At 39.5% G+C, this 12067-nt stretch overlaps 1 protein-coding gene across 1 annotated transcript; it reads right to left on the reverse strand.

Moving 5' to 3' along the window:
* Window positions 1-4928: 4928 nt before the first annotated feature.
* Window positions 4929-11831, reverse strand: LOC307051626 (granzyme A-like; the record flags this gene model as incomplete). The annotated part of the gene is made up of 5 exons (XM_079702088.1): window positions 4929-5090; window positions 6935-7204; window positions 7454-7595; window positions 9042-9180; window positions 11762-11831. The coding sequence occupies 5 exons, from the start codon at window positions 11829-11831 to the stop codon at window positions 4929-4931; spliced, it is 783 nt and encodes a 260-aa protein (XP_079558214.1).
* Window positions 11832-12067: the final 236 nt, after the last annotated feature.

A 12067-nucleotide genomic window follows, 5' to 3' on the forward strand; every position in this document is an offset into this window, starting at 1 on the left:
AAGATGTTGGCCTTGCCTTCTCCATGGTGTTGTCATGAGGCTCAAACAGGATGACGTGCTTTTCCCGAGGTGAATGCCTGTTCTCCTGACCTTCCTTCTCAGGTTACTTTATTTGCTCTGCTTCATTCCATTGCATTTCCCAGACACTGTCTTTGACTCTATGCTTCTCTCTCTGATTTCCTCCTCCTCCTCCCCTCTTCTTCTTCTTCTTCTCTCTCTGTCTTTTCCTCGTTAGAGGTGCATTTTCACTGCTATAGTCACAAGAATATCTACAGCAAAGATTTTTAAACGCTTCTTTGTCACTCGACTTTTCTCCCAAGCTCCAGCCTCATACTTCTGCCTGTCTCTGGAGATTTCTTTTCTGAGATACTTTTTTGTCTTTAGCTCAAACTCAATACATTAAAAACACAACTTATTCACTTGAAAAACATTGATTAAAGTGCTACTCTAGGTTAAGCATGCATATTATTTCTTCTCAAAAAGAGGACTTCTGTGGGACTCCCTTTTCTCTTATCATGGTGTCATCCTTATCCTGGTCCTCCCATTACTCAGGGAGCCTCCTGTTTATTCAGTTTACCCCTTGTTCTCTGTTTTTTGTTTTACCCTAGTAATGTCCTGCATACCTGATGACCAGTTTGTGGTAATTGCCTTCTAACTGGCTTCCTGTCTTTATTCTTCATGGGTCTCCACGTTACTGCTAGGTTACATTTCTAAAATCATCGTGCTGGTCCTCCCATCCCCTACTCATAAACTCTCAATGACTCCCATTACCTAACCCCCTAGGCCTCCATCTCGGAGTCCTGAGCCCAGAACATGAAGGTGGGGACCTGTACCAGTTATGGCTCTGCCATAAACTTACTGGGTGACCTTGGGTATGTCACAACATTTGCAAGAATAGGAATTTGGATTTGATAACTGCTAAGGCTTCTTCAAGCTTGATCAGGCCACTGTTCTATATTTTTAACATTAATCCTCACTCCCTCCTGTGTTAACCCTGGACTAAGTCTTGTGATTTCCTGCCTTATGCTTTTGTTACACCTCTTCTTTCTAGTCTGGAATTCCTGCTTCTCTCTTCTTTAGCTTTGCACCTTCACATGAGTCCTGACCTCTCCAGGAAGTGTTTTGAAATGATGTTACCTGGCTTTAACTCTTGGCATCAGTCTGTATCACCTACTTTGTGTTAATATAACTATTCTAGTTGTTTTTAAAAATCTTTTATTACTATGTGAATCTTTGTTTATTTAAGTTTTAACATGCTTATTTCTTCCGGACAATTCGATTGAGGAGTTGAGGGATATTGGCCTTGCCTTCTCCATGGTGTTGTCATGAGGCTCAAACAAGATGATGTGCTTTTTAGTGTCAAGATGTTATATTTTTTAGTGTCCTTTGGAATGTTTTCATGTGTCAGCTAACATATGTTGATTAATTTACTTGCTTTGTCATAAATGGTTTTTACCAATACATACACACTCCCTTAATACCCCTCCCCAAAAAAACAAAACCAAATAAAAGCCTTGATAATTGAAAAGTGGAATAGTAAATACAAGGGGTGTTAGGACTCTCCTGACAAGTTGCCATACATTCTGTTCTTTTCCCTGTTTCTAAACTCAGAAAATCTGCTTGGTAGTGCTAGTAATTTTTACCTTATAAAATTTTAGGTCACCAAAAGCTGCAAATATGCTACATTCCTGCAATACACACTCTTCTTCTTTAAGATAATGGGTTTCATTTGATCTTCTTCTTATTTAGCCAGGTATAAACTATAAGAAAAAGTTTAGCAGGGAAAGGAGCAAAATGGTGAGGCCACTTCCAGTGTCCCCCACCATTCTGATGTGGTTACTTCTATCTTAACAATCTCACGGCACTATGACATGACCAAAGATCACTTCTCTCAATTAATACTGGTGTGTTAACTAGGCTCTCATTTAAGAAAAATAGCAATATATCTTTTACTACTGTTAGTTTTGGTGGAAGTCTGGAATATGGTTTCAGTAAAGAAAAAAATGAACTTACAGATAATATACAAAACAGAAGCCTCTTCTACAAAAATTCTGTAATATAAAATTTTTAGTGACTAATAAGTCATATAAAGCACATAAATCTTAAGTGTACAGCTCAGTGAGTGTTTAATTTATGAATAAGATCAAGATCATATGAATAAATCATCCAGATCAAGATGTGAACATTTCTTTCACCCCCAAAGACTACTTTGTGTCCACTCAGTCAATACCCCTCCATTATTCTGACCTTGGTCACCATGAATTAGTTTTGCCTTATGCCAACCTTCAGATAAATGTAATCATACCATAAATATTCTTTCTTTTTTTTTTTGGTCTGGTTTCTTTTACTCAACCTTATATTTGTAAGAGTAATTCATATTGTTGCATTCATGCATGACACAGGCATGTAGTTTGGTCTTTTTCACTGCTGTGTAATATTCCATTGTATATACAACAATTGTTTATCCATTTTATTATGAATGGATATTTGAGTTATTTTCAGTTTTGACTTTTAAGAATAAAGCTGTGGGCTTCCCTGGTGGCACACTGGTTGACAGTCTGCCTGCTGATGCAGGGGACACGGGCTCGTGCCCCGGTCTGGGAGGATCCCATGTGCCGCGGAGCGGCTGGGCCTGTGAGCCATGGCCGCTGAGCCTGCACGTCCAGAGCCTGTGCTCCACAACAGGAGAGGCCACAACAGTGAGAGGCCCGCGTACCGCAAAAAAAAAAAAAAAAAAAAAAAAAAAAAAAAAGAATAAAGTTACTACGGACATCCTCAAACACGTATTTGGTGGAAAAAAAGCCCTCATTTCTGTTTGGTGTATACCCAGGAGTAGAATTGTTAGGACATAGCATATGTGTTCATTCAGTTTTAATAGACACTGCCACTTTTCTTAAGAAGCTCTACCAATTTACACTTCTACCAGCAATGAACAAGGGTTTCATACAACTCTTTTTAAGTGGACTTCAAAATCTGTAATAAATGTTGCCAGTAGGGAATACTCCATCCATCCTCTTATTGCTATTAAAATCCTAATTAAGGATTATAGCAGGCATCTAAAATATCCTCTTAGAGCATCTCTTTTAGATATCAGCATGAGACTTCACTTTCTAATATAGGGGTTCTCATCCCCAGCTGCATATTAAAATCATTGGGGAGCTTATAAAAAGAATACTTTGTCTTGGTTCTCATCAAATTAAATAAAAATTTCTAAGGGTGAGACCTGAGCATTGGTCATTTTAAAGAGCCTGGTAAGTCTAGTGGGCAGCCATGGTTGAAAACCAAAGGACCAGTATTTTGGTCAGTCTTTAGGCTATTTTTCTCATTTGTTTTAAGAAGCTGTCTCTTAGTGTTGCTGTATGTTCTTAGTTTGGATATACTGTGTGTGTGTGTGTATGTATATGTTTATGTATGTATACATGCACACAAATATAAGATTTATATTCCAAAAGGAACTGATGAAAATCAAAGGAATCTGTTCACATAATCTCATCTTGAAGTGGCTCCTGGGCTGATGACTATCCACTAAGTTCAATACACTGAATAAATATCTTGAGTTTTTTCCCAAAGGAAAATATCAGGCCACGATTCAACACTCACTCCCTAGTATGAGATGGCAGTCACTGTAACCACCATGTTGATTAGACCTACCCAGACTCAAGGACAAGGGGAACCAAGAAATCACCTAGATAATCCAAGGCTTAAATTCAAACTACCGAGAAAGGAGGCTGACTTTCCTTGTATCCTTTTTTGGCTAGCTAAGTGCCTCATTAATATCCCCTAGAATTTTAATTTCTGTTTCTCACCTGCCTTTGGAAAATACTGTAAGGCATTTTCTGTTTCTACTTCTCCCATCGACTCAGGTTCTTACTTATACATCTGAATAGCAGGTGTTGATGTGGAACAATGGCCTTTGAAGGGCAAACATTTCCTTTTAATCCAAACGCTCCAGACTGGCTGTTTCTGTTTCTTGCAGAATTGCTGAGCCCTTCACTGTACTTGTTACTAGACAGACTGACCTTAGTGTCCCTCCTGCTGGGCCCCACTGAATCAGTGAAGTGAATAATTCAAGCCAAGTTTGCATGTCACTTGTCACATGGATGACACAGGTGACACTGGTCCCTGATCTCTCCTTTGCATTATTCACAAGGTCTCTATATTACTCTGGTTCACTTTGTTGGTGGAGATTTGCCTGCTAAAGTTATAGGAGAGCAACAAGTACAGTGATACAAATTGATTTTATTTATGATAAAATTAAGACATGACAGCAGTGGGCATATACCCGGAGAAAACCATAAATCAGAAAGATACATGCACCTCAATGTTCATTGCAGCACTGCTTACAATAGCCAGGACATGGAAGCAACCTAAATGTCCATCAACAGAGGAATGGATAAAGAAGATGTGGTACATATATAGAATGGAATATTACTCAGCCATAAAGAGGAACAAAATAATGCTATTTGCAGCAACATGGATGGACCTAGAGATTGTTGTACTGAGTGAAGTAAGTCAGACACAGAAAGACAAATATCATATGATATCGCTTATATGTGGAATCTTAAAAAAAAGGGTACAAATGAACTTATTTACAAAAAAGAAGTAGAGTCATGGATGTAGAAAACAAATTTATAGTTACCAGGGGATAAGGGGTGGGAGGGATAAATTGGGAGATTGGGACTGACGTACACACACTACTATATATAAAACAGATAACTAATAAGAATCTGCTGTATAGTACAGGGAACTCAGTACTCTGTAATGGCCTATATGGGAAAATAATCTAAAAAAAAGGAGTGAATATATGTATATGAATAACTGATTCACTTTGCTGTATACCTGAAACTAATACATCATTGTAAATCAACTATACTCTAATAAAAATTTTAAAAAAAGAAGTAACAGCAAATGAAATGAAATACGGTTATCTAAACTGCATGTTTCATAGTCTTAGCTATCCAGCTGAGGTGTTTCTTTGAGAGAAGAGTGTAGATACCAGGTCCTCGAGGGTCTCCGCATTTCCCAGGAAGGCCAAAGGAAGTGATGCCTCTGAAAATGCCTTCACATATCAAAGGGCTTCCAGAATCTCCCTGGGGGAAAACAAGAGGAATGATGAAGACCAGCATCAAATATGACCACTAGCAGAATGGAAGAAATTCCATTTAATGTGGAGCACTTAAGGTGAAGTTAAGACCAACCTTGACTTACTTGACAATTAGTGCTTAAAAACCCAAAATGTTTGGGACTATTCAATAATATGTTTAAATTGGTTTTCTCGATTTGTTTATGAAGCAGTGAAAATTGAAATGAAACTTGTATTATTGTTTGTGTAATCCACTAACTTTGAGAAAAATTCTCTGCTTTAGAAACTCTCCTGTTTGTCATTTTCTCAAAATGTTTAATAACTCAAGGGATAAAATAGTCAAATGCAGATTGGCCACTGAGGCAAAGAATAAAAGCCATGTTTTCTAGTTCCCCCAGCAGCTAATTGTCTTCCCAAAGGAACGAAACCGAAGCAACCTTTTCCTTCCCCTTCTCAAATAGACAGAAATTGCTACCTCGAGTCTCCTTTTTTTTTTAATGAGAAAGAAACATTTAATGAAATAAGTTATACAACAGTATCTCTAAAGAGCGTATGGAATGTGAAAGACTCAAAATAAAATTCAACTCATCAATACAGTAATCACTGAAGAGAAAATTACATTTTAAAACTTGTGTTATTAATCTGCCAGTCTATCACCCTATATAGTATCAATGAACATTAAAATTAGACCTTGGAGGTCAATTCCTTCAAACTCCCACAAACACCATTCTTCTCTAGCAAACATCGTTCATTTAGTCAACATTTATGGAGCATCTACCATGTGCCATGTAGTCTTCTAGACACTAGGACTAAATCAGTGAACAAAATAGACAAAAAGTACTGCTCTCGTGGAATTTACATTATTCTTTGCTTTTCCTCCCGAGTCTCCTTTGAGCATCTGATGCTAGATGGATGCTCCCGGAAGTCAGTGATAACACTTTGGAACTGCCTGGTTCCACTAAGAGGGAGGCTGCAGTTAGTTGTAAATCATGCTTTATTCTTGTGCCTGAGCCACCCAATATGTGACCTTGTATTCTCTCAAGGAACTTTAGAATCAGCGTATTTAAATGTATTTAAGGTCTAGAGACCAGATTGGCTGCTTCCGGCTTTAGGGAAGATGGGTGGTGCCGGATGAAGGGCTATTGAGGCTTGTACACAGAGTTCTGCAAATGCAAGGCTCTGAGGGCTCAGCTCCATCCCAGTGAAGTGAGAAGTGACAAACCAGTGCTCAGAGCTTAAACCTTTGTCAAGGGTTCTTCTACTCCTATCTTTAAGCAGGGCCCAGTCCCAGCCCTTCTCAGGGCATATGGTAGGGAGGCTTGTGTGTACTTTGGAATGGATCATGCTTGGAAGTTGTTTCCGGGGGCTGAGCTCAGTGCTAGGAAGCTATGGGGTTTACCCCGGAGATCTTCAGTCTGTCTTGGGAATGCAGGCATTTCAGACTTACCTGGTTAAATGGCAGAGGAATTTTTGGGGGGTGCTCAGATGGGGAAAACGTACTGAAGGCCCTAGAAGAGCCCTGACTTCAGCTCTCCTCAGTGTTATATATATTTTCAGCTTAGATCTATATATGTTAATATGAAAAATGAGAAAAAATAGCTTCTTAGTGGTTTTTGATATAAAATCAAGAAGATGTAGTAGTTCAACACAGGCACTAGCATGGTTTATGATGAACAACTCACCTGAGCTGAGAACATAAATTAATTTGACTGGAGTTTTATCAAACTTCTTTTTAAAAGCACTAGGACGCTGTAGAATCCAATGTCATGACAAGGCAAAGAGTGACTTCATGTTCTCTACATCTGCATGACTTAACCCAACAGCTAGAGTTTGGGATCTTATTTTACTTACACTGCAAGAGTCTCTTCCACCTTGGAGGCTTCCGGCACAAATCATATTCAGTCCAATCACAGGGTTATAATTATAGTGCCTTTGATCGTTGCAGATTTTTCTGTCTATGACGGTGACATTGACCTCTCTCAAAATATCAGACCGAGGTGAATTATTGTGAAACATACCCCACCCTGCAACTCGGCACATAGTTTCTGGTTTCACATCATCCCCCAATTTTGGGAGAGGAAGAATAGCCACGTGTTTATTAATTGTTGCTTTTTTGTTCAGCTGTTGGGAGACAAACAAAAAGTTAACAGAATGAGATAATAAAGAATTTCATCCAATAAAAATGAATTTTTAAAAATTTCACATTTTTATTTAAATTCTAGCCCAACCCTCAGGGACCCCACCCCACCCCCTTACGCAGCTACAGTCTGTAGTTATTGGGGCACTGAGAAAGGTTTCCATATAGGTGGCCAGACTGTAGGAGCTTCTATGACTTTTAAGTCAATCAAAAGTATAATCAAAGGTTCGTACCTTTAGAAGTTTAAGATCACCCTCATGTGTGTCCTGGTCATAGCATGGATAGGGAAACTCTTTCTTAATGAACATGATCTGTTTTTCAGGCTCACTCTTGGTTATTGAATGAGCCCCAAGAACGATCTGGGATCTTCTGTTCCTGAAAACAGACACAACACCGTTAATTTGGTTTACTCTTTAAATAAGAAGCTGAGCATATTATGTGCTGATCAGTTTCATTGTCCCATTTGTAAATATGCTTGCTGTGAAAATACTTGTTTGTGGCTCAGAAAAAATGTGTACTTTAAAGAATAAAAAGTGAATTGTTTATGAATTTATCATTATCATTATCATCATGATCACCTGCAGCTTATTTATAACAAGCTAAACTAGTTTCATTGAAAAACAAAGGATAAGAGAATTCCATGGCAGCTAAGCCAAGTCTTGGGATTTTTGTTGGGGTTTTACTGCTGTCCCCTCAACCTTCCTTTAGTTGTAATAGAGAATCAGGTTGCAGATGACTGGAAAACAGAGGTCTCAGTAGTCTAGAGACAAAAGCAAAAGACACTCGATAGTTGTAGACTAATGCACTGAAGAAATCTTTGTAAGAGAACAGCAGACTTAAATGAGAAAACTTTCAGAGATAGATTGCTTAGTGGAAGACCCTATTTGCATGGCATTGAGTGTGTGTTTGAGGGGATGGTGGTCTGCAGGAGGGTCCCAGCATTCTTTCCTTTTATTACTCCATGCTAAAGGTTCATTTTGGTTAATAAAATCAACATACTCTCTGATGCATTAATGATGAAGGTCGTTATCACTCACAGCTTAGTGTATAAACTACACCAACCATATATTCACATTGCTGTTTTTCCATTACACAGCTGATATTAGTCTCACTTAAGACATTAGAACAGTGCTTTCAGTAGACTATACTTTGATGATGAAATGTTCTATAAATCTGCACTGTCCAATATGGAGCCCCGTGTAGGCTACTGAGGACTCGAAATGTGGCCAGTGAGACTGAGGACCTAAATTTGTAATTTGATTTAACTTTAATTAATGTAAATGTAAATATATATAGCCATAGGTAATTTACATAGCCAACATGATAGTGGCTATCATAATAGACAGCCCAGGTTTAGAGGCTTGATTTAGGGAGCGGAGAAAAGACCAGCCCTGGAAGAGGTTTGAAGGCAGTGGTTGACGGTGGTTAAGAGATGGCTGAAGGCCTGAGAAGTTCATAAGAAAAACAGGAAGGCATTCAAAAGAAGCTTTCTCTACTTGACAGTGGTGCTCAGGCCCCTGAGGGGACACTGAAATTTTCACCGTTCTGCACCATGATGAAGTCAAGATCAGAAGCAAAGACTTGCAGCACCTGAGCCGGGTGGCTCTAAGGGACATCTTCTGAAAGAGCTCTGGATGCTGCTTCCTCACTGGTCTGATTCTTTGGGGCTGAGTCTGGGCTCAACTCCCTTTTGGGGTAAAGCAAGTTGTCAAAGATGTAAGTGATGTAAAGATCTTGTGGCTTTAGTGGTATTTACTCTCTTCATTAATATTCCCCCAAGTTAGAATATCTCCAAAATGTTTTTTAAACCCAAGCACTTACAGGTTACAGTGAGCTGCAGTCAATACCCAGTCTTTTGCAATCAAAGCCCCGGCACAGATACTTTTCCCTTGAAGTAGCACCATGTAGGGTCTCGAATGAGGAGTCACTTGATTTCCTCCAATAATTTTTACACAGAGATCTGTTAAAAAGAAAAAGACAAGTTATATCAGTGACCCCTCCAAAGAGTTCTACCTAAAGCCATGTTTCTAAGACTAGACATGCATTTCCCACTTAGACAGGAGGGGAGATGAGAGCATCCTCCCCATCTTCATGTGGATTTCAGATATCTGAATGTAAATCCCATTCCTGTTGGACTTTCTGAGAAGGTCCTCCTCTTTCATCCACAGAAACCATGCCGTTGGCCATTCCAGGGATTATCAGGCTGGAAATCTGTCACAACTGCTGACCTCAGGCCTCAGGGCTTGCAAAGGCAGACAACTTATACCAGTAACAGGTGCACAGGAGCCGCTGGTGATGATGACAACCTTGAGTGCTCTCCCACACCTCTCCCTTTCTGGCTAAGTATTAATTTGGGGAAGCAGAGTGGCTTTTAGAAGCTTGAAAACCACCCTTTTTGCCCCAAGCCCTTGCAAAACCCCACAGCTTACAGACTGGTATTAGTATCTTTTAGCTGTGACCCTACCCTTGAGTTCTTTGGTCATTGTGAGACTTTTGCTTATTGAAATTTGGACTCTTCTCATTCATAAATTGAGAGAATAATATCTTTTGCACCTGAAGCTCCCCTTCAATCTCCAGACTGAACCACATGGTTTAATCTAAGCCCTTTTCCAATGAAGAGAGGAGAGAAGACGCTATAGGGAGAGAATTCTGCCTTAGTCAAATTTCTTCGGTGATAGAACAAGTGTAGAGATTCACTATTACCGAACAGTGAGACCAAAGCACGAAGCAAACCATACTTGTTGGTTGAGAGGATCTTGTGCCCGTGTGATATACTCTCAGCTTCCTACACCAGATGTTCTTGGATTCTGCCCAAACATTTCTCCTGACCATTGGCTGGGACTCAGGTTTCCTTCAATAGGGCACAGTGCCTGTTACTCCATTAGTAAAGCTAACTCATTGCCAGATTTACAATGAGGTGTAAATGATGAGAGTGGGGGAAGGGGAAGTGGGTGTCCAGAAGGGCTCTCGTTTCCAGAAGGGAGTTGGGCAGGGGAAGTCCTAGACTCTAGAAGTAAAAGGATAAGGAACTTAGAGAAACCCAGAGAACTTCACCTACATCTCAATTTTCCTGGGGTGTATCACAAATAGATGGATTTCAAAGATGCATCTTTGGACCATCTGGGCTGCAGAAATCATAAACTCAGTATAATACTTCGTTTTGCAGAGTCTTGTGTTTGGTAAGCACACATACCACCTCAGAAAAAGTCCCCATATCCCACAACCTAGGATTCAGGAATAATATTTAGAGCAGGTGAGAAGCTTTTAAAACTAGCAATTCTTGGTTCCCACCCAGAATCACAATAAACTAAAATCACTGGGGCTGGGATATCAGCTTTGTTTCAAACCCTCCAGAGGATTCTAACGTGTAGAAGGATTGAGACCTCCCGTCCAGAGCATCAAGTCTTGCTTTGCTGTGGCTGTTCCTTTTAGGGACCCACATTGCTCTCTCTGACCACAGGAAACAAAGAGTAAGTTGCTTTTGTTGTTTCCTTTGAAGAAAAGATAAGACTGGATTTTAAAAATCTGCTCTGTTTTCACTGTTGTGGAGGATTTAACATGCCTGAACATAGTTGTGCTATGCCATACTTATAGTACTCTGCCCACCCTTTTGTTTCTAATGCCCTGCAACCTTATTATTTCTAAAACTTTTAGGTGCAAGATAAACCAGAGAACTTCCTTGGGAATTTTTGGTAAGATAGGTTGTTGCATCAGCCCCTGCCCAGCGCTTCCATCTCCAAAAGCTGCCAGAATGTGCGGAAAACCCATGGCTGCTCCACACTTGTCAGCACAGTTCAGCCTAGCTCCAGAGTGGTTTTCACTGCCCAGAAAGTTTTTAAGAAACACCTAGAGCTACCCAGGGGCTATTACCCTTCTAGTGATAATCCCATGACTTCAAACTGACGCATGTGCAACTCACACAAAACCAGGCAAGTTGGTTACTACTTAGTACATCAAAGAATAAGCTTCATACAAAATACTATAGCACTTCCAAAGAGTCAATGCAGGGATGCTCCCAATGTCCTAATGTATTCCCAAGGACACACTAACCTAGAGAAATAATGATAAATATTCGAATCATTCCTGATTCTTGGGGTGTGTCTAGGTCAGGTTTAAAAAAAATTGTTTATTTATTTATTTATTATTGACATATAGTTGATTTTGTCATTAAAGCTATCTATGCATTTTCTGCAGCAAGAAAGGCTGAGGCATCACTATTCCTTCCCTGAAAGGTCCTATTTGTTTTCCTAACTTAAGAACTTTTTGTTCGTTTGTTTACTTGTTTTTACAGTGTCCTTTTTGGCAGTTTTCAAGCCACTAGTTGGCAGCACTGGTGGTTCTATTATCTTTTGTAAAGGAATTGTAAAGAAGACAGAAGGATGTTTTTCTTTCTAAAATAAAGATATATGTAGAATCCAAGAAAGAATGTTAAGGCTTGTGAGAAAAAAAATCTCCTCTTAGTAACACTTAGCTAATACTGCCAAAGAATCTGCTCCATTTTGCTTAATTGCTATAATGGAAATGACAAGAATCAGTCTTACCTTCAGGAATTAGAAGGAGAAAAATGACCATTGAGAGAGTGGCTGCCAGAAAGGTAGAGGACTTCCTCATTGTGGCTGGTGTCCCCACGTCAATCAATGTGAAAATCTGTTTTCAGTTCTTGACTGGCTCTTATTTATATATTGAGAGCACAAAGGATGTGGTTTCCTTTCTTTTCTTTCTTTCCAATTTCAAAGTTGAGTATTAGGAAAAAAACCCCAACAAACCACAAGTGAGAACAGTGAGTAATCACTCATCTGCAGGCATGCTTTCCTTGGCTAGGATTGCTGAGGGGAGAGGGTTGTAAT

The sequence above is a fragment of the Hyperoodon ampullatus genome (genome assembly GCF_949752795.1).
Source record: "Hyperoodon ampullatus genome assembly, chromosome: 4".
Classification (NCBI taxonomy): Eukaryota; Metazoa; Chordata; class Mammalia; order Artiodactyla; family Ziphiidae; genus Hyperoodon; species Hyperoodon ampullatus.